Source organism: Littorina saxatilis, linkage group LG8, assembly GCF_037325665.1.
Source record: "Littorina saxatilis isolate snail1 linkage group LG8, US_GU_Lsax_2.0, whole genome shotgun sequence".
Lineage (NCBI taxonomy): Eukaryota > Metazoa > Mollusca > Gastropoda > Littorinimorpha > Littorinidae > Littorina > Littorina saxatilis.
Window position 1 is genome coordinate 28,917,151 of NC_090252.1, and position 21,983 is coordinate 28,939,133.

At 41.6% G+C, this 21,983-nt stretch overlaps 2 protein-coding genes across 2 annotated transcripts; both read right to left on the bottom strand.

The window, feature by feature from the left end:
- Nucleotides 1-228: 228 nt before the first annotated feature.
- On the bottom strand, nt 229-9,266 carry LOC138973227 (zinc finger protein 431-like). The gene is made up of 4 exons (XM_070345944.1): nt 9,199-9,266; nt 8,818-8,913; nt 7,152-7,357; nt 229-4,643 (listed from the first exon to the last, which is right to left on the bottom strand). Exons 3-4 carry the CDS (start codon nt 7,258-7,260, stop codon nt 3,328-3,330), a joined length of 1,425 nt encoding a protein of 474 aa, XP_070202045.1. The 5' UTR covers nt 7,261-7,357; nt 8,818-8,913; nt 9,199-9,266; the 3' UTR covers nt 229-3,327.
- Nucleotides 9,267-10,372: 1,106 nt separating this feature from the next.
- LOC138973233 (chondroitin sulfate synthase 1-like) lies at nt 10,373-20,837 on the bottom strand. The gene is made up of 4 exons (XM_070345952.1): nt 20,706-20,837; nt 13,450-14,157; nt 12,646-12,822; nt 10,373-11,079 (listed from the first exon to the last, which is right to left on the bottom strand). The coding sequence occupies exons 2-4, from the start codon at nt 14,056-14,058 to the stop codon at nt 10,390-10,392; spliced, it is 1,476 nt and encodes a 491-aa protein (XP_070202053.1). The 5' UTR covers nt 14,059-14,157; nt 20,706-20,837; the 3' UTR covers nt 10,373-10,389.
- Between the last annotated feature and the right edge of the window lie 1,146 nt (nt 20,838-21,983).

Here is a 21,983-nt window from a genome sequence, read left to right on the forward strand (position 1 = left end):
CCGAATCAATTAAATGGTGAAATCTGGTGCAACATGAGCTGTGTGTGTGTGTGTGTGTGTGTGTGCGTGTGTGTGTGTGTATTGCTTGTCCGTGTGTTGCTTGTTCGTGTGTGTGTGCGTGTGTATGAGAGAGAGAGAGAGAGAGAGAGAGAGAGAGAGAGAGAGAGAGAGAGAGAGAGAGAGAGAGAGAGAGAGCGTGTGTGTGTGTGTGTGTGTGTGTGTGGAAGGCTATGGGAAAGCGGGCGCATTTCAATGCATTCGATTGACTGGATGGTTAAAGTCTCCGACCATGTCACGTTCAGGTGCACGGAGCCCCTATTAGGGCGTTCAGTCATTTTAGATTTCATGATAATGAATATTTTTAGTCACGTCAGTCTCATCCACAGACCCACTGTAACCAGCTCTTCTTAAAACTCCACTCGTTGAACTTAAAACGTGCTCAAGGATCCAGTTAATGACGCGGAAGAACAAGAAGACCTGGATTCGGTTATCTGTCAGAAGACATTCCTTTGTCAAAGCTATGGGATATATTCGACCGGCCTGGGGTCAAAACAATGTGTCAAATAAAAAAAATATGTATGCGTAAATGACCGAAGAATGAGGACTGGGAAACTGAAACGCAGGGCATTAGAGCATGCCTCCACCTCGGAATCTAAGTGAACACGTGTATGCCAACAATTCAATGTCTGACTAATAGTGACTGCTTCCTGTGCAGAAAACTTAAACGCAGAGCATAAAAGCATCCCTCCACCTCGGAGTCCAAGTGAGTACGTGTATCCCAACAATCCAATATCTGACTAATAGTGACTGCTTCCTTTTTACATTTAGTCAAGTTTTGACTAAATGTTTTCACATAGAGCGGGAATCGAGACGAGGGTCGTGGTGTATGTGTGGCTGTGTGTGTGTGTGTGTGTGTGTGTGTGTGTAGAGCGATTCAGAGTAAACTACTGGACCGTTCTTTATGAAATTTTGCATGAGAGTTCCTGACGGTTTTTTTCAATTTTTGGATAAATGTCTTTGATGACGTCATATCCGGCTTTTTGTAAAAGTTGAGGAGGCACTGTCACACCCTCATTTTTCCATCAAATTGATTGAAATTTTGGCCAAGCAATCTTCGACGAAGGCCGGACTTTGGTATTGCATTTCAGCTAGAAGGCTTAAAAATTAAATAATGACTTTAGTCTTTAAAAATCTGAAAATTGTAATTAAAATTATTTTTTTATAAAACGATCCAAAATTACGTTCACTTTATTCTTCATCATTTTCTGATTCCAAAAACATATAAATATGTTATATTCGGATTAAAAACAAGCTCTGAAAATTAAAAATATAAAAATTATGATTAAAATAAAATGTCCGAAATCGATTTAAAAACAATTTCATCTTATTCCTTGTCGGTTCCTGATTCCAAAAACATATAGATATGATATGTTTGGATTAAAAACACGCTCAGAAAGTTAAAACGAAGAGAGGTACAGAAAAGCGTGCTATGCAGCACAGCGCAACCACTACCGCGCTAAACAGGCTCGTCAATTTCACTGCCTTTTGCACGAGCGGTGGACTACGGTCATTGTGAAAAATGCAGTGCATTCAGTTTTATTCTATGAGTTCCACAGCTTGACTAAATGTAGTAATTTCGCCTTACGCGACTTGTTAGAATGTGTTGGAAACTTAAACGCAGAGCATAAAAGCATCCCTCCACCTCGGAGTCCAAGTGAGTACGTGTATCCCAACAATTCAATGTCTGACTAATAGTGACAGAATGTGTCCATGTGTAAGGATGCTCTCATTCCTTTTTTTTAACACACACATGAAACACACAAACAACACACTAACAACCGAAACACAACATACAAACTGCACACACACATGATGAGAATGTGCACACAATCTTTGTGTCTTTGTCTTTTGACTCCAAACATTGGAGTTGTGAACAGGGAAATATGTCAATTACTATTTTAACTAGTATACACACGCCATGCTAATAAATACCATTCAGGAAATTCACAGAACTATAGTGTCATATTCATGAAATAATGAATACCCCACATTTATCAGTGTCAAATCATGACACCATAAATGTTGGACTACATTGAAAACAAACTAATTTAAATGAAAGTGGAGAGGAGATTTTGTTCATTCACAACTTCACAAGTCACAACCAAGGAAAAGTACATTACATTTTTTATTTTCAAATTTACAGCGTTGGGACTTTTCCGCGAATCCGCGGATTTCCGCGGACACAACTTGCGATTTTCGCTGGAGTAATCTATTTTTCCGCGTCCCATTTCATCACAGTATGTATAACTTGTTGACTGAATGATATGGAGAGAAGTGAAGATGGAACAGAACACTGAAGGCTTGAGAGTTAAATTGTGCTGACTGAAAACTCCTGATAACTAAAAGTAATTTTGATCTTCAATGCATTTGAGCGTCACTTGGATCATACTATTGCCAGTATTGGATGTATTGGATTATTACGTAAGTATGCACCATTACAATGTTACCATGGTTGTGTGAAAGTGTTTTTTTTATTTGGGGGGGGGGGGGGAGTTGGGGAGTGTGGAGAATGTCTTCTTATTTACCCGATCCAAACGAGTTGAATTTTAGTCTCAGAATGCACCAGATTGCACAGATTTTAATGTACCACTTAAAAAAAATCGGGGGGAGCATGCCCCCGAACCCCCCATAGAAAAAAGAGATTTCCTCTTTTTGTTTTATCACAAGAGAGTCCCACCCCTGAATTTAGTTGACATTCAGGTGTGATACAAAAAGGATGAGGTGGTATGGAGTACAGAAGGTTTAAGGAACAAGAAAACCGATTTAGTTACAAGTCAAACGCAATCCACTTCATGACACCCTTGGTAGGACCCAAGAAAATGAAACACCTTATGGTCCAAAAACTACTGAACTAAACATCTGTTGTTGTTTTAGAGGGATTAAATAAGTGTTGGTATTTATAGATCTTGTACATCTTAACGGCATATAGTTCTGATGTGGTAGTTTGTGATTTTTGGACAGAATTGAACAGCATTTTTTGTGTATGACTATTTTACTTGTCTGTTTTAAATCTTAACTGCGACAGATTTGTATGCATGCAGACAGGTGTTCTAGTTGAGAACAATGTTTATTTATTGTACATATATTCAAATATAATATTCAATTATAATATTAATGTTGTAGTCCTTCATTTGTGTTTATGTTATGTACCACCACTGCAATTTCTCCATGTGAGATAATAAAGTTAATTTGATTTGATTTGATTTGATTTGATCCACCCCTTTGCCACCATGTTCTCCCTTTTGGGTCAAAGGCAATTGTTCGTTTTCACCAGTGTGACTTTATGTGTACGTTCAAGTCTGAAATCTTTCTAAACACACGATTGCATTGCTGACATGTGTAGGTCTTCTTCAGGTCAACAGCGTTATGTTTCAAAATGGTGTGGTCCTTCAGTTTCTGTGCCGTCATGTAGGCACAGTCACATTCCTCGCATTTGAAAGGTCTTTCCCGCGTGTCGTTGCGTCTGGTGTACTTCTTGCGCGGTTTCAAGCTCGGCTGCCTGGGTTTCTTCCCGCCTTCCGTGTGTTGTGATTTGATGTGCTGGGACAGGGAGAAGGGCCGCTTGAACGCCGCCGAACACTGGTTGCATTTATACGGCTTCTCGCCTGTGTGGACAAGCATGTGTCTGTCGAGATCAAAACGGGTTTTGAATGACGAGGGACAGTACACGCAGGTGTAGGGTCTCTCCATGGTGTGGATTCGCGTGTGTTCATGCAAAGAGTCCTGCGTTGTGAAATGCTTGGGGCAGTAGCTACACTTGATCAGTTTCACCGTGTCTCTGTGTTGGGATTTCATGTGCTCGTACAGTCGGTGCGGTCGCCTGAAAGCAGCGTCGCATTCAGTGCACTGCAAGGACTTCTCCCCGGTGTGGGTCTGCAGGTGCACCTTGAAAGAGTACCGGTAGTTGAAGGACTTGTCACAATGTTCACACTTGTACGGTTTCTCCACGCCGCTGTTGGACGCTCTGCTTGCTCTCGTTCTCCGCCCTCGCTTGGCATTACTTGCTGCGCCTTCGCTCACAGATTCGCAAGGTTTCACAATTGCGTAGCAGCTTGAGAAACTATCCCCGCAACTTTTGCAATGCATCAGCTTCTCCCCAACATGAATTTTCACCTTTTCTCCCAGCTGCACGTCATCTCTAACGGTTCCCTCGCAGACGTAGAAGTCGTTATCAGCGTTGCACTCAGGGCACTGAAGTTGAAGGTCGACTCTCCCAGTCACAGCTGTTTCTTCTACACTTTCTCCTGCAGTTGATAAGTCTGTGCTGTTCTCTCTTTCAGTGAAGTCTTTTTTTGTGCAAGACACTTTCACAGAAATATCACAGACATCTGATGACACTTTTTCTGCAGTAGCTGAAACCTTGGTATCAGAAGTGTGTGCTATTGCTGCTTCTTGCCCCTTGTCATTTCTGTGATATGGACGGATGTCTTCCTCTCTTGAATGCCCCAGGCTCATGCTGTCAGGGTTTGTTTTGACATCTGTGCTAGGTGTCGCGAGGTGAGATCCTTGCGTCTGCATGACTGGTAACGGTCCCACGGTACTGCAGCTACCTGTGTGTGCAGTTGTGCTGCCATGCTGCAGCACTGAAACAAACAAAAGCCGAGAGGATTTAGTTCAGCTCCTTGAACATCAAGATGGATAACAATGTAAAACAACTTGTCTTCAAAACATGTGTTTTTGAGTTTGTTTGTTTTTGAGGGTTTGTTTTTATTATTTTATCTTCGTATTATCCTTTTTATTTGTATAATGTTTGGTTTTTGGGGTTATTTTGGGGGGGTTGGTGGTGGTGGGGATTGAGAGGGGGGGGGGGGGGGGATGGAGGGCCATGGAAAAGAGCGGGCGTATCAACAATAATGACATAATTACTTCTGGTAGTTGTGAAAATAATAATCAATGGATGGTTATGAAGATTGTGCTGATGGAAGTGAGCAAAATAATAATAACGTATTTCTCAAAATATATACATACCCCTCACATCACCCTACAATAAAAACCCAATTTTCAGACCTCCAAAAATCTGGAACAAAATTGCCTTAAAATAAAGGGAGTCTTAAAATGGAGGCAAATATACAGATGTTTTGAACAAAAAAGTCTGAAAAACCAAGATCTTGAAAGGGGGCTTGGAGTCTTATATCAGGGGGTTAACTTTAAATTGGGGGTGTTCTTTTTATCCTTATAATAATTATGTATAATATATATAATATTTGTTTTTACTCATTGTTTTTTAAGAAACAATGTGCCCTCAGAGACATGTAATGTCCATATATGTGAAAATAAAGTGTTCAAGGCTAAACACAGAAAGAAGTAAGGCAGTGTTACAACTTACATTCAAACCCCCTTTTGAGACCTTAAAATTTGTTTTTTTTAAATGAAGGACCAAAAGGGAAGGAGCCTTAAAGACACATGCAGTAAGCCTCCCCTAAACCATCACAGATACTGTCAAGCTTTTACACACAGGAAAAACACTCTTTCATTTACACACTCACTGCTTTTGAACATCCTAGATGCCCTCCGTAAAGAGCGAGCAATTTTCAAAGAATTTATTTTTGCGTGGTTTATCTTACCCCTGAGCCATCGCGAACCTGTGTGATCCCGTGTGATCCAGTTTCCTTTTTTGACTCACATGCGAAGCAAAAGTGAGTCTATGTACTCACCCGAGTCGTCCGTCCGTCCGTCCCCCCCGTCCGGAAAACTTTAACGTTGGATATTTCTTGGACACTATTCAGTCTATCAGTACCAAATTTGGCAAGATGGTGTATGATGACAAGGCCCCAAAAAACATACATAGCATCTTGACCTTGTTTCAAGGTCAAGGTCGCAGGGGCCATAAATGTTGCCTAAAAAACAGCTATTTTTCACATTTTTCCCATTTTCTCTGAAGTTTTTGAGATTCAATACCTCACCGATATATGATATATAGGGCAAAGTAAGCCCCATCTTTTGATACCAGTTTGGTTTACCTTGCTTCAAGGTCAAGGTCACAGGAGCTCTTCAAAGTTGGAAGTCGCTTGTTCATTTCAATGCTTGTTATTCTCTCAGGTGCCAGGAGAAAAGGTTCCGTACAACTCTCGCTTACTCTATTACACATGTCGTATGCATTACGAGCGATTACTTCCCTTTGGTTATTTGAGACCAAACCTAGACAAGCAACTTGTCAGAAAAGAAGAGGATGTCTTAAAATGAAGAGTCTCAAAAGAGAGGTTGCACTGTAATATAAAGAAAAATTAAAGTTTTTCTTTCGGTAATGCGATATATTTAGGCTCTTTTTACATTTAGTCAAGTTTTGACTAAATGTTTTAACGTAGAGGGGGGAATCGAGACGAGGGTCGTGGTGTATGTGCGTGTGTGTGTGTGTGCGTGTGTGTGTGTAGAGCGATTCAGACTAAACTACTGGGCCGAGCTTTATGAAATTTTACATGAGAGTTCCTGGGTATGATATCCCCGGACGTTTTTTTTCATTTTTTCGATAAATACCTTTGATGACGTCATATCCGGCTTTTTGTAAAAGTTGAGGCGGCACTGTCACACCCTCATTTTTCAATCAAATTGATTGAAATTTTGGCAAAGCAAATTTCGACGAAGCCCGGGGTTTGGTATTGCATTTCAGCTTGGTGGCTTAAAAACTAATGAGTGAGTTTGAAACTTGTAATTAAAATTATTTTTTTTATTAAACGATCCAAAAACAATTTCATCTTATTCTTCGTCATTTTCTGATTCCAAAAACATATACATATGTTATATTTGGATTAAAAACAAGCTCTGAAAATTAAAAATATAAAAATTATGATCAAAATTAAATTTCCGAAATCGTTTTAAAAACTATTTCATCTTATTCCTTGTCGGTTCCTGATTCCAAAAACATATAGATATGATATGTTTAGATTAAAAACACGCTCAGAAAGTTAAAACGAAGAGAGGTACAGTAAAGCGTGCTATGAAGCACAGCGCAATCGCTACCGCGCCAAACAGGCTCGTCACTTTCACTGCCTTTTGCACTAGCGGCGGACTACGTTCAGTTTCATTCTGTGAGTTCAACAGCTTGACTAAATGTAGTAATTTCGCCTTACGCGTCTTGGCTTTTTTTCACATACCTTGTAATGGCAGCTGATCAAGTGTGTTGCTGGCAAGGGTACGCTCTACATCCATCACTGTATCCAGCTCTGACTTCACTGGTGACAGCTCTTCCTCCAGTGGCTCCATTCCACTCGCTGTGGAGCCAGGTGTGATACTGCTTCCTGTACACTTCGTGCTCGTTACAGCATGGTCATATAGTGTAACTCTGCAAGTGTGTCACTGTCTGCAAACAAAAGATTGACATTTATTCAAATAGAATTTTTTTTCCAAAGTTAAAACAACTGTTGAAAGCTAATTTCCTGATGCGACCAGTGCTGAAATGAAAGAAAGATTTGAACAGGGAAAAAGATGCATTAATCATTCATACTATGTATTTAACAATGCTGACATTTTGTGAATGGTTTCTCATATTCCAAATATTGGCTGTCATGCTGACCCCAATTTGAATATTTAATATTTATTGCTGCCTTACCTTCCCCTGAGAACTCAATTTCCACAGATGCTCTTAAGTGATTTGCTGCACATGTTACTTAAACTTACTGCAACCACCTACCCCCTTGTAGTGTGCCTTCCAGTGGAACCCCCCTTTTAAGACCCCCCAATTTTAAGACTTCCTCCCTTTAAAATTAAAGACCCCGTTTTCTCAGATTTGTTGTTCATAACCTGTGTAAAGTTGCCTCCATTTCAAGACTCCCTCCTTTATAAGACCTGACTTTCTCAGATTTTTGGAGGTCTTAAAAGGGGGGTTCCACTGTAGTAACATTATCCATAACAGTCTAACTTGCCCTGGTAAGGCCTGACAAAAAAATAGGTGTGGTTACGGTAACCCGACCTACCCTATTTTTAGGGGCCGACCCTATAACTTTTTATTTCATAAATTTGTCCAAATTTTTTTTTTAAAAACCACAAGAAAACGAGTGCAGAAAACGCAATGAAAGTAAAAGCGCTCGAGTCGCACACTTATTTCCCTGTCAAGTAGGTTTAACTTGTACACATTAGAAAATAAAGTTTAAAAAAAAAAGTGATTGCCTACCTTCCTACCCTAAACCACACCTTTTTTTGTGTGGCTATGTTACCTTAACCACACCTATTTTTTTTGGCTATGTTACCTTAACCACACCTTTTTTTGTTGTTGGCCTAACCGGCTCTCTATAACGACCACCTGCCCAAAACGACCAATCCCAAAAGATCCCAAATGAGTTGTTTTTGATGTGTGTGGGTTTTTTTTTTCTCCAAAATAAACAATTATTCACCTTTCCAATGTAACAACCTGTCTACAGCAATCACTTTTTGGTCGGTCCCTTAGATGGGATATATATATATATAATACTAATAGACAGCTAGGTTCAAGTTTCAACTGTATAATGACTGGTAGTATCAACAACAAGTCAATCTTTAGAACAACCATGCATGCAACTCCTTTCAACTGAAATTGGCCACATATTTTAAATGAAGGCAACACATTTCAAAAGGCATATTGCAGGATTGTGACCATGAGACAGCATAAAATGGAACTAATCGCGTTATCGGGCAGATTGAATGTGAAGCAATATTTTTTAAATATCAATATAAACAATAATAATTCAATATGCCTGTCAGTGTTCTAGTTTGTGGACATACGGTATGTTTCTCTCAACGCAGTCTTAAACTGAGTTAAACTGCCTTTAATCTTGTGCAACTCACCATAATGATTATTCAGTCTCCACTCATACACAGCGCCTGACTGGTAAGTCCGCTTGAAACAATAGTAATCACTTCATATGGCTCGGAGGATCTGCACTGAAAAAAGCAGAGAGAATGAGAGTTCGAAGTCGAACCACAGGCGGAAGGTATGAAAGTAGTGGTCCAGTGAACGATACCGAAGAACACTGCGAAAGCGGACGAAAGCGACAACACAGCAGAAAACAACAAAGCATAGTGTACATTTTCATCCGCCAAAACACCAGGTTGACGGTTTAGCTCATGTCTAAAGCAGTCTTGTAGTGTCGTTATTTTGATATTTATTCTGGAGTACATCTGTTCACGGAGAAGTACGAGAATGTCTCTAAATTACAGGCTACTTACGCTGTCTGCTACAAATTAGATGTGGACAAATCTCAAATCGCTCTGTTCTCAACTGGGTTTTTTCCGGTGACTTTTAACCAGACACGAAGCGAAAATATTATCAACCTATTCATTTTCCACTAAGAACGAATAAGCAAAGATTACTTAGGAAAACATACTTTAAACTTCTCAATTCAAGATAAATCTTCGTCTAATAAAACACAAACAGTAATTGGACATAGAAGAGCGCTGCTTGCATTCATTCAGGGGACTTGATCCACTGAGCTTTTGATCTGATCTAATGCCCTGACTTGTCTCCCTTTGACTGCTCCCCCTCTCTCTCTCTCTCTCTCTCTCTCTCTCTCTCTCTCTCTCTCTCTCTCTCTCTCTCCTCTCTCTCTCTCTCTCTCTCTCTCTCTCTTCTGGTTCAGTTCTTATGACGTATGCTCCTCTTTTCAAGCATCGCCTGCCTGTTTTTAAATGACGAAACCGGCAACCGTAAAGTGATTTGCTGCAAAGACTGAAGACAATATTCAAATCAGTACAACAGAAATTGCTAACGCACATAATATATCAAGGTAGAAAAAAAATTAACAGCTCGCACGAATTCCCCGGCTATTAAAAGCCACACTCGCTTGGGTTAAAAACAGAAAGAGTAAGAGAAAAAGATGTTAATCATGATAAAAAAAAAATAAAAAAAGAGAGTAAAATTAGAAAACAACATGTTACCGATCCACAGACCCTAAATTTATTTGGCCTTGAAACTGAGTTATCGGGAACAAAAGGTGTTTTGTTTGGCCTAACACATACAGCAAAATTTCAGAACAGATAGACATGTCTGTCTCCAATGTGCAAAGCACGATGCCGCCGACCGTTGGATGTGGTATAAGGCATAAGGCATGATAAGATTGTATGTCAACAAAGTCTTCACTGACCGAATTACACACACACACACATACACACACACACACACACACACACACACACACACACACACACACACACACAACGACACACTGACACACACACACACACACACACACACAAAATCAATCACATAAACACACACACTGACACACACACACACAAACACTGTCACTAAAGCACACCCACACAGACACACAGACACAGACACAGACACACACACACACACACACACACACACACACACACACACACACACACACACACACACTTTATTTGTTTCTGTTTTTAATGTTCTCGTGTCATATATTTCTTCTCAACAATAACGAGGTCATCAAAGGTCTGTCTAATGACGTAAGGCCGGAGGTTTGCTGACGCGTCCCGAATAAACGTCATATATTCCACTTCCACGTTTGGAATAACTCTTCTGTAGAAATTGTCAACAGCAACAAGTCTGGATCTTCTCGAGTGATGTTGCCTATCTATGATGTAACGAGAAAGATGACGTAATGCTTTCGTCAGTCCCTCTGTGACGCCAGCATAGTTAGCAGGCTTTCGTAAGTCTGTTTCCAACGATGTGTAAAACTTGTTTTGACGCACGAGAAACCATGGTGAACGTGGGTACAAGTCAAAATAGGAATGCTTTTGTCGTCGTAGTTTCCCTAGCTCACAAGGTGATAGTATAGTTGAATCACTTGAACATTTATTGAATAAACACAATTTCTCTGTAACTTCAGAGTCATCGATTTCAGTTAGAGATGTATGGAGATCCTCGAGACAAGCGATGTCTACCTGAAGTTGTCGAACTTTGTGTTGGAGTTTGGACACCCGCTGTACCCCTAAGAGAGCAACACCGTGGTACATGTAGCGTGTGTCCTTGACCGGGTGAAAGGTCACGTAAGGTCGACCCGTTCGCAGCGCCCTTTCTATCCATTCTCCGGAAGTGTCGTCATAGTTCTGTTTGAATCGACGGTAAATCTGCACACATCCATGAAAGAGATTGGCCGCATTGGATTAGTTATGAACATGGTAACAATATTCAAAATTACAACACCTGCAACGAGGACCACACAAACAGTAACAACAACAACAACAACAACAACAACAACAAACAACAACAAAGAATGTAGGGCCTTGACAAACAGGTTTAAATTTGTTAAACCTTGAATTTAGCTGAAACCGTAAAAACAAAAGAGCTTTCCAGTAAGAGTAAAAGCACAATTGCTCGACTGATTTTGACATGCTCTCTCTCTCTCTCTATCTCTCTCTCTCTCTCTCTCTCTCTCTTACAGAGAAGGACGCAAATTTCGGAGCTCCGCAACATTTGATAAGTATCTTCTCCTTAGCTACTACTGCTGACCGAAAATGTCACAAACGGGACTGCAACATCGCCTGGAACAGTTCCTCATCAACTTAGTAGACGAAGTTGGGCTTTCATCTTAGAAAATCCAGGGGGAAGGTAACAGTACAACAGTTGTTTTGAGGTTTGCTGGGCCGCCATCAGACCAAGCCAACATAGCTCACTACAGGAAGAAAAGCAGGTCACAAGTAAAGCGTGATGAAACAAGAAGAAAGAACTTCGTGCAACGCAAAGCAGCTGAAGCGGAACAGAACACAGCGTCATCCGCGGTAGAGGCCCCTGTCAACAATAGCCGTGCTTCTTCTACCCAGCACGTGCAGGATTGGCAAACCAGTGTCACTCACGCACCTGCCCACTGTGACACTGCAAGCTCAACCACGTGCGAGAATGTCAACCCTTTGGTGTGTAGTGCTGTGACGTCACAGACAGCAGACGACGGAACCACTACAGCTGAACTGGCAGCAACGGACCGTGAGTTTGAACCAGATGATGTCTACGACTTAGCCTCACACTGCTCAAAGAACGTGCGACTTAGAGAGAAACTGTTAAACAGAAAGAGGAACCGCACTCTCACAAAAGTAGTGTGCGAAAGAAAAGGTGGAAAGAAGACGCTGTTTGCAAGGGGAGACGACTACGTCCTGACATACGACTGCGAAACAGCACAGACAACGTCATTCCGAGAAGAGGAGGAAACGCCCCCGTGTGTCCGGCGTCTGCCCCAAGTCGACCGCAACGTCTTTAGAGAAGAAATCGACCATCTCACTACTGACCTTCATGTCGTGTCTACACTGGTACAGTGCTACCTCCGTGCCATGCCAGACTGACTGTTGTCGCTAAACTACAGGGCACACATATTTCATGTGTGTTTGTGACAAACCGCGATCAATATGGAACAATACCGCGATCGATATGGAACAATACCGCGATCGATATGGAACAATACCGCGATCGATATGGAACAATACCGTGTTCGAAACGGAAAAGTTATTTCCCGACTTGGATTACAAGTTGGATGCTTCGGACCGAATCACGATGCATTGTTTTTGTGTAACCAATATGTACACTGATGTTCGTGGATCGTTCGATTACCCAACCCCCCAGCACCCTTTTGCTATAAACAATATGAGTTTTCGCAAATAAACATTCTGATTCTGATTCTTATTCTCTCTCTCTTATTCGCTTACATGTTCAGACTTGACGCAGGAGACCCCAGTGGTGTTGTAAACACATCGTCCCAGCTCCGAATCTTCGTGGTCGGACACAGTGTTTCGGAGACACTCGTCTTTGTGTGCGACCAGCGCTTCCAGGGCACCACGTGATAATATGACACCGGTACCACCCATACAGTATGGTGCGCCGACCTGAAACACAGATAAGGTCAAACAAAAGTTTGTTTCTGATGACAACGTCCAACACCCCCCCCCCCCCTACCCCCCACCAAATCTTAAAAGTTAAAATAAAGTACATGTATGAGAAGAAAGGTCGGAATTAGACGGACTGTTACTCAAGTTTTGTTTTTGTTGACGTGTTTCTTTTCTTGTCTTTATACGGGCGCATGGGGCTTCGTATTGGCTGGGAATCTTGCGAGCTGTGTCCCCTGATTGTCAGAGAAGAGTAATGTTTATTTAGAATTATTATTATTAGTTCTAGAAGGTTTAAATAAGAATAAGAATACTTTATTATCTCATAGAGAAATTCAGGCGTGGTACATAACAATAATATATACAAACAGGACATTGTTTTTACATAAGACATATAGCACTATATAACAGGGCAAGTTATAAACACACCTCCCACATACCTCTCTGGCCATTCCTTGCATTGTGCGCTTACGCATTCAGTCATTTATAGGGTCGGGGGGGGGGGGGGGGGGGAGGACACTATTAACGGTCGGGGAATCGGATACATTGTATTTCTTTCTTGGCCTAAAAAGCTCCGATTAAGCACCAGCAACTCTTTCATGATTTTACGGTGACCTGTTTACTCACTTTCAATCCCAGCTTCCCCTCCTCATCCGCTTTGCCAGTACCCGGATGTCCAAGGTAGAGAGGCTTTGAACTGTCAACGGAGGCGAGCATCGTCCTCAAACGGTCCACATCCACAAAAACATCGTCGTCAGCGCGCATGAACCACTCGTACTTCCGCCCATACTTCTGGTGCATGAATTCCAACATGGCGAAGGATTTTCGCTGAGGAGGGTATTGGCTGTCTATGACGTCGCTGAGAATCTGGACAGGGAGACCCTTCTCATCTACGTCATCGTTTCCTCCGACAAAGAAGAGCAGGGATCCATTTTGAGCGGCTCCCCATGTGTCGTGGATTGCCCTCGCGCGCGTTCGTAAATATCTCCGTGACGTCATCACACCTACGAACAGTAACTTTGGTATGGATGAATCGGAGGTGACGCCCGTTTGGAAGTTTGATATTTTTCCTCGCGTGTCAATGACGAGTTCTTGAAAACTGCAAGTGATGAAATGACGATCCCGAAGGGCGGAGATAAGAAAGTGACAGGAAAGTTGTCCACATACAATTCCCGTGAACAGGAAGATGACTGAACGACGTTGCAATGACGTCAATCGTATCTTTGATGATGTCATTTTGATCAATTTTGACAAAGTAGACTCTGTATTCTTTGCTTTTTGTGGCCGTCCAGTGGGATTTGCGTGAAGGGAATGCTTTGGGTCTTCTGTAATTATCTGAAAGAAAAAGAGAGATTTTAAGTGAGTGACCGGTTCTCTATAAGTATCGGGACAGGTAGGGGAGTAAACGCCGCAACCTGCACACGCGCACACACACACACACACACACATACACACACACACACACGCACGAACGCACACACAAACACACACACACACACACACACACACGCACGAACGCACACACAAACACACACACACACACACACACACACGCGCACATAAGCACGCTCTCTCTCTCTCTCTCTCTCTCTCTCTCTCTCTCTCTCTCTCTCTCTCTCTCTCTCAGTCTCTCAGTCTCTCAGTCTTTTTCTCTCTCACACACACACGTACACACATACACACACACACACACTGACACACACACACACACACACACACACACACACACACACACATACACACACTGACACACACACACACACACACACACACACACACACACACACAACTGAGAAAGTCTAGTTTACAGACAGTCAAATCAAAGACAGAACAAACCATTCACAAGAACCCGCAGAATCTACCAACCTGTGAAGTCGCCGAACATGATACACAACAGTTAGATACATGTATGGAAAACGTCGAACCGAACGACGAATACTCAGCTTTGGGTGTTAACTGTACTACTTTGAACATTGCAGAAAGCTTGCAGAAAGCTAAAACCAATTAATTACAATCTAATGAATGATGAAATCAGTGTCCACTCTACTTACCGTGGCTCTCTTCGTCTAGACGAGAGTCAGGATGTTTCAAAGAACCATTCCCTGCATCGTCTAATCTCACTGAACATAGATTGCGACATGAAGTATAACAGTAACACGGAATAAATGTGGACAGAAGCTAGTTTTGGGGTTGAGAAGTTAGAGCTGGAAGTGGAAATTGTAGGGGCGGAAGGGGGGGGGGAGGGGCAGTGTGTGTGCGCGTGTGGGGAAGGGAGACTGATGAGGACCAGAAGACAGAAATATTCAGGAGGTTTAAGCAGTGGGAGGGGGTGGATCATACATAGGGACAGAGGAAAATATAGAGGCGTTTCCCTGGTATTGCATTGCTGTCTTGCAAATATGTTGCACTCAGTCAGTACTCAAGACAGCTAAACGCTGAACGCAATGTGGCGTCTTGCAAAGAAGGGTCTCTCTGCACTCCCCAGGGGCGGATCTGGGGGGGGGGTGCAATGGGTGCAATTGCACCCCCCCCCCCCAGCGGGACAAAAAAAAAAAAAAAAAAAAAAGAAGAAAAAAAAAAAGAAGAAAAATGTATCACCTGAAAATAGCACTTTACACGCTCAGATTGCACCAGATTGCACAATTTTGCTTCCTTTTTAAAAAAAAATTCCGGGGGAGCATGCCTCCGGACCCCCCTAGCATGCTCGGCGCTTCGCGCCATCGGTTCGGCGCTTCGCGCCTTCGCTGATAAGATACAAAAAAACAAAAACAAAAAAAGAACTTTGCACCCCCCCCCCCCCTTTCAAAACCCAGATCCGCCCCTGACTCCCCAACTAGTTTACTCAGGGAGAGGGGGAATCAGAAGGGATGAGGTAAGGAGAGGGGGGGGGGGGGGGGGCAGGTGATCGTGAGTTTATTTGTCGGGGTGTCTGTTTATGCAGTATGTGACATTGTTTAGACGCCTCACCTCTCTTGATTTGACAACGAGTGGAATTGTTTCAGTTATGTGACAGTCGCGTCGACAAGTCATTGTCCACATCTGCTTGACACAGATCGTTGCCACATTACGTGAACATGTTCTTTAGTTAAGAGGTCGTGTCATATGATGATCAGTATGATATGATATGGGATGAGACCACGCAACACACCGCAAATACCACATAAGGACACTTACCGAAAATCAACACTCTGACTGCTTCCCGGCATGTACAGAGTGAGACATATAGCATCGGGCCTGAGTTAGCGTGTGATGTTGCCGACGGGCTGTGTGTTATGTAAACAAGCACAAGTGCTGGGCGCACGTGTGTGTTTCGATGCGTCGCCCAATCACTTTTATCCAGACATTTCCCAGAGAGTATGGAAAAGGTCACAGGTCATGATAATACTGTCATGATTCAGCCGTGTGCATTTGGCCCACTTCGGCTGTAGATAGCGTGTTGCATACTGTATATATATACGTGGCAATGCGCGTAGTTTATTGCTGACACTGAAATTAGAATTAATCTTTAAAAAAAAACAAAAGATAAAGTAAAATATGGTGCACGTGTTCACTTACTTAATGTTCTGTTTCTGTTTTTATGCTTATCAAGTGGGTACTTATTTCCCACCTCTTTCGAATGCACGTTATCTTTTTATTTTGAACTTTTCTTTAATGGGGTTAACAGAAAATGTTCAGTAATGTTCACCATGTCGTCTTCCAATATCTAAATATTTATTCTTGTATTTATTTATTCATTTACTTTTTGAATGTTTCGATAGTACGACACTTCTGCCGTGTATTGGCAGAAGGCAGTAAGTCCAAATTTGGTAAAAATGAGATTTTCATATCATAATGCAGAGGGGAAAAAGGCGCATCTTGTGTCAAAATTTCTAAGATGTGCGATCAATATTTATGGACTTTTTGAAGAAGTAAGTCCACTAAAAAAAATTTAATCGAAGGATAAAAATCGGCAAATGGAAGCAAGTCCAGGGACTTTTGGTTTTCAGGTTTGCACTGGACTTACTTCCTTGCAAGCCTCAAAACGAGTTTGCATGGTTTAGCGCTCTATGTCCATTAGCCAATCGCGTTCACCCTTTTGTAATCCTGACTGCGGTTAACCAATCAGAACTAAGCTTATTGTATCATTATTTCCCTGGCCTTTGTCGGGGAAAATGGCGATGAGAGCTGCCGACGTGTTCAACTATCCGAAGCAACAGTAAGTTGGTTTGTTTGTTTCATTTTTGTTGGCAGTTTTGCGTTCCGGTCTGAAATGACTCTCTCTCAATAGGTGTATGGGAATTTACAACGACAACACTGATTTTCTGACTGATTTGGGTATTCCAATGTGCACTTGCATTACGGAGCTAGCAAGTAAAATGCCATAGTTCAAATGCCCATTTATTATAGTTTTGTTGTTGTACGCTACTTCCACCGTGACTTCTTGACTATTCACCTCTGATATTTTCATCATGATATTTATGGATGCATTTAGCATGTTTCTAATACAAAGAGATAGCTGTTTTGATCTAGAATGAGTGACTTGTGGTCTTGAGCACTGACAGCGTGTTAGATCTAGAACAGTATGACATTATACTGGAGGATTGTTCTCCGGTCTCTTTGTGCTTCCAACCATCGGAATAAGTATTATGTCCTATTGTATTTGACAGAAATGTGATTCGAAGTGGGACAGGCAGCGACGACAGCTGCAGCACACAGTCTGAGGGATACTCGCCACCACTGCACCTTTTGTTCAAGGGCCCAAAACAAGGTATGTTTCACTAACACAGCCAAAAATAGCGTGCAACATTTTTTTCATTCCTTTCTTGTCTCGGGCTGAAGAGGTATATTTTAAAACGAGCAACATCTTTACATCATTTTCGTTGCAGTAGTATTAGTATCATCATCAGCAGCAGTAATCGTTTGTCATTATAGTAGCCCGGACGGAGGGGGGGGGGGGGGGGGGGAGAGGTGATGTGCGCGGGAGAGGAGAAGGATGATGTGAAGGAGGGTGGGGAGGAGATTTGTCAATAAAATGTCTCACTGTTGCTGCCTTTTTCATTTGACAGATGTGTAAGCGTTGCTGGCAGGTTGCAACTGCGAGATACAACCAACTCGGCTTGCAGGAGAAGAGGCCGCAATGGACCTTGCCCAAATGAAAATGCCAGCAAAATACGACGGTTATGGGCCAAAGAAGAGGAAGAGGAGTAATACCGACAACTTTCAGTTTGACAATAACAGATGCTGAGCGCAGAGATGCAGGACGTGGGGACGAGGAGGGGGAGGGGATTGTATGTTGTTTGTTAGTTATCCAAACAGGCTCATGGAAAAAAATCTACATCCAGTTAATCGCTGTAGTTGATAATTGTCATCAGTCGGATGGCAGAATAGTTTTAGAAGGGATGTAGACTGTAACTGGGGTAGATGGGGTGATAAATGAATATACTACATCATAGTTTGCAGGTTTGTGGTTTTGCTAATTGAACACTCAACTACAATGTTTGTGGACAGTGTGTGAATTACTATGTCATTCTACTAGCAAATGTAGCGCGCATGGTGTACAACTACAAATGGTTATATAGTTCATCACACAGTTTTTAAGACTAATTAAACAAATTTTGTTCAAAAGTGGAACACTTCAGCTGAAAGTCAACACTGCACGATAATATTGTTAACTCTGGTATAATGGCGGTTTGTCAAACCATTTCTTTTTGTCACGCTGTTGCTTTAATTTTGTGTCCTTTGGAAATCAAGACTGCACGATTATCTATTGTTAATTCTGGTATAATGGCGGCTTGTCAAACCAGTTCTTTTTGTCATGCTGTTGCTTTAATTTTCTGTACTTTGGAAATCAAGACTGCACGATGACCTATTCTTAATTCTGGTATAATGGCGGCTTGACACAATAGTTATTTTTGTCATGCTGTTGCTTTAATTTTGTGTCCTTTGGAAATCGTTAGTCAAACTCAATAAATAAAACGTCTTATTGTCAGATCCTGGATTCGTATTCTTATTAGCAAACGAAAGCGAGAAAGACAGTGAGAAGGAAAGAAAAAGTGTGTGTGTGTGTGGGTGTGGGTGTGGGTGTGTGTTACAGACAAGCAGCAAGAAAAAAAGCGTGTGTGTGTGTAAACGTTTTCTTATATTTTTATTTTAATGTTAAAAGACTTGCGTTCAAGTCAATATTTGTCTTGTGAATATCAAAAGAGAGTATCAAGACTTGTATTAAAAATAATGGTCTTTTTAAACGATATCAATGACACAAGAACGGATTAACAATAAAGTTAATCATGAGTGAGCGACCACAGAATGATAAGCAAAACGAGGAACCAAGACAAAGACTAACTTGAGCATGTGTTGAAATTTAAGAAAACGGGAACATTTGTCTCAGTTAATCACAAAACAAAATACAAATTGTTCACCAAGGAAGTTGTTTGTGCATTCAGAAATTCACGAAATCACTGGACGTAAAGTCACATTTGAAAAAAAGTTCCAAAAGCAGTGTTGCGTGTATTTTCTTTTACTTTCAATTTTCGGAGATAATAAATTAGCAGAAAGCAGTAAGTCCACTTGCTGCTCTATGCCCTTTTCTCAGCCAGATATATCGACCAGGATATAATATGGCAGAAAGCAGTAAGTCCAATGCTGCTTTTTGCCATTTTTTAAAAATAAGATTTAAGTCGGGATATAATTTGGCAGAAAGCAGTATGTCCTCTTACTGCCTTTTACCATTATTTTTGGGTGAATGAGTTTAGGGAATTAATTCGCCAAAAGGCAGTAAGTCCACAAAAATCATTATTTCTGAGTGATGAATCAAATTAGGGTTTTAATATTCATAGCAGAAACGCACAATAATGCCCTACATGTTATCAGCAAACAAAAAAATCATTTAAAGCTTTTCATTCCAAAACAGTGATACAAACAGAAAATGTCGATTTTCTCGAAACTATGTTTCATGGACTTGCTTCCTTCTGCCTTTACACGGCAGACTTGTTTTTTGGCTACAGTGTTTTCACAGAAGCACTGGAGCACCCACAAGACAAAGCATGCAGAATGAAAGTAAAAAGAAGTAAAAGACATTTAAATGATACAAGTATTTCACCTGTGGTAAATCCACATGCAACGTTTAAAGTGGAAGCATACAAATGATTCGTAGGTGCACATAATGTTCACTCCAAAAATAGGCATTAGATTAAGTAAATAGATAAAAAAAATAAAAAAAGGCAAATCCACGAACAGTTCAAAGTGGTACCATATAGTACGTGATTCACAATTACTCGGACATTTCGTTCTCCCTAGCGTTACCCGGCATCAGTATAACACAAAATTAAGAAAGATAAATAAACGGTAGGTATGCTAACTGGTCTTTCCACTCTGTTGCAGTCAAATACATCCTTAGATATAATGATAGCATTGTAGGTAAACAGAATGTTCATAAGTGCTTTCTTTCTTTCTTTCTTTATTTGGTGTTTAACGTCGTTTTCAACCACGAAGGTTATATCGCGACGGGAAAAGGGGGGAGATGGTATAGAGCCACTTGTCAATTGTTTCTTGTTCACAAAAGCACTAATCAAAAATTTGCTCCAGGGGCTTGCAACGTAGTACAATGTATTACCTTACTGGGAGAATGCAAGTTTCCAGTACAAAGGACTTAACACTTCTTACATACTGCTTGACTAAAATCTTTACAAAAATTGACTATATTCTATACAAGAAACACTTAACAAGAGAAAAAAAGAGAAACAGAATCCGTTAGTCGCCTCTTACGACATGCTGGGGAGCATCGGGTAAATTCTTCCCCCTAACCCGCCGGGGGTGTTCTTAAGTGCAAAATATCTAAAAAAAAAAAAAAAGAAAAAAAAAGGGAAAACAAATTTTAAAAAATAATCATCAATAGCGATACTTACCCTATCAGATTATAGTAGTCAAAACACAATCTAGGATGCTATGAATAATGTATGTGCCCGTGAATGTCAAATCGCCACCAGTAAACTGAGCACGCGCTGTCACGTCTGTTCGTTGCGAGACTGTGTTCAACATAACGGTCTAGGTGTGTGTGCCATTACGAGTGGCAATGGTGAAGGAAGGGGAGAGGAAGTGAGGAAGAGAAGGGGGTTGGGGTGGGATGAGATGGGTAACTGGCCGTATAAAATTTCATCTCACACGGCATCACTGCAGAGCGCCTAGAACTGTACTTACGGAATATGCGCGATATAAGCCTCATTGATTGATTGATTGTAACTTACAGGAGGAAGGGGAAGGGGCGGAGAGAAGAGGTTTGGACGTATATATATATATATGTATGTCGAAGCAACAGAAGGAAGGCAAGTTCAACTAAGAGCGTGTTCGCGTGAGATGAATAGGAAGCGTGGGGAGGGAGGGGCAAGGAAGGGCGTTGTTGTGTGTAATTATAAGTGTGTGTTTTTTTTTGTTTTTGTTTTTTTTTTTTGGGGGGGGGGGCTTTGTGCGTAGGTATGCGTGGGTACATTAATGTGTCTGAGTAAGTGAATGAGAGACTGAGAGAGTGTGTGTGTATTTGTGTGTGTATTTTCGTGCGTTTGTGTGTTCGCCGTGTGTGTGTGTGTGTGTGTGTCAGTTGTGTGTGTGTCAGTTTAAACTGTAGAACATTCAGGGACATGATGTGCACTTAACCACTTAACACCAGCGGAAGTACAAGTATGTGTCGACGGCGTTACTTCCTTGTTGAGTAGGAAGTAGCGTCCGTCATGTGAACATTCTCAGACTTATTCATCGGTATGCTACGAAAAACAACGACGCTTTTCACCTGCTCACAAGGTCTGAGCAGGTCCTCATATTCAGGCTGCGGACAGGCCACAACCGAATGAACCACCACCACACAAACAGGCAGCATGACAACAGAACACCTGCTGCAGACTTGCCCACTACACGATGGCCTCAGGAGCCAGATCTGGGCGGAGGCGACCACGGTGCAAGGGAAGCTCTATGGCAGTCTGGACGACCTACAGCGCACGGCAACATTTGCGCGGAGAACCGGCGTTTCCATCTGAGTGATCGACAAGAAGAAGAAGAAGAAGAAGAAGACTTATTCAAAACAACGCGTTGTTTAACTTAGTGCATCGTGTCTGCTTCTTCTGCATTCATGGACTAAAACTCCCATGTACACTCTTGTATGCGTGTTTTTGTTGATATTGTTGTATGTTGTT

Bases quoted from the DNA above. Each gene is read 5' to 3' on its own strand.
- LOC138973227 (XM_070345944.1), bottom strand. From the start codon at position 7,260: ATGGAGCCACTGGAGGAAGAGCTGTCACCAGTGAAGTCAGAGCTGGAT. The intron at 4,644-7,151 runs GTATGTGAAAAA...TGTTTGTTTCAG, and splicing joins TGATCAGCTGCCATTACAAG to TGCTGCAGCATGGCAGCACA.
- LOC138973233 (XM_070345952.1), bottom strand. From the start codon at position 14,058: ATGACATCATCAAAGATACGATTGACGTCATTGCAACGTCGTTCAGTC. The intron at 12,823-13,449 runs GTGAGTAAACAG...TCTGTGTTTCAG, and splicing joins AGGGGAAGCTGGGATTGAAA to GTCGGCGCACCATACTGTAT. The intron at 11,080-12,645 runs GTAAGCGAATAA...GGATGTGTGCAG, and splicing joins CCTGCGTCAAGTCTGAACAT to ATTTACCGTCGATTCAAACA.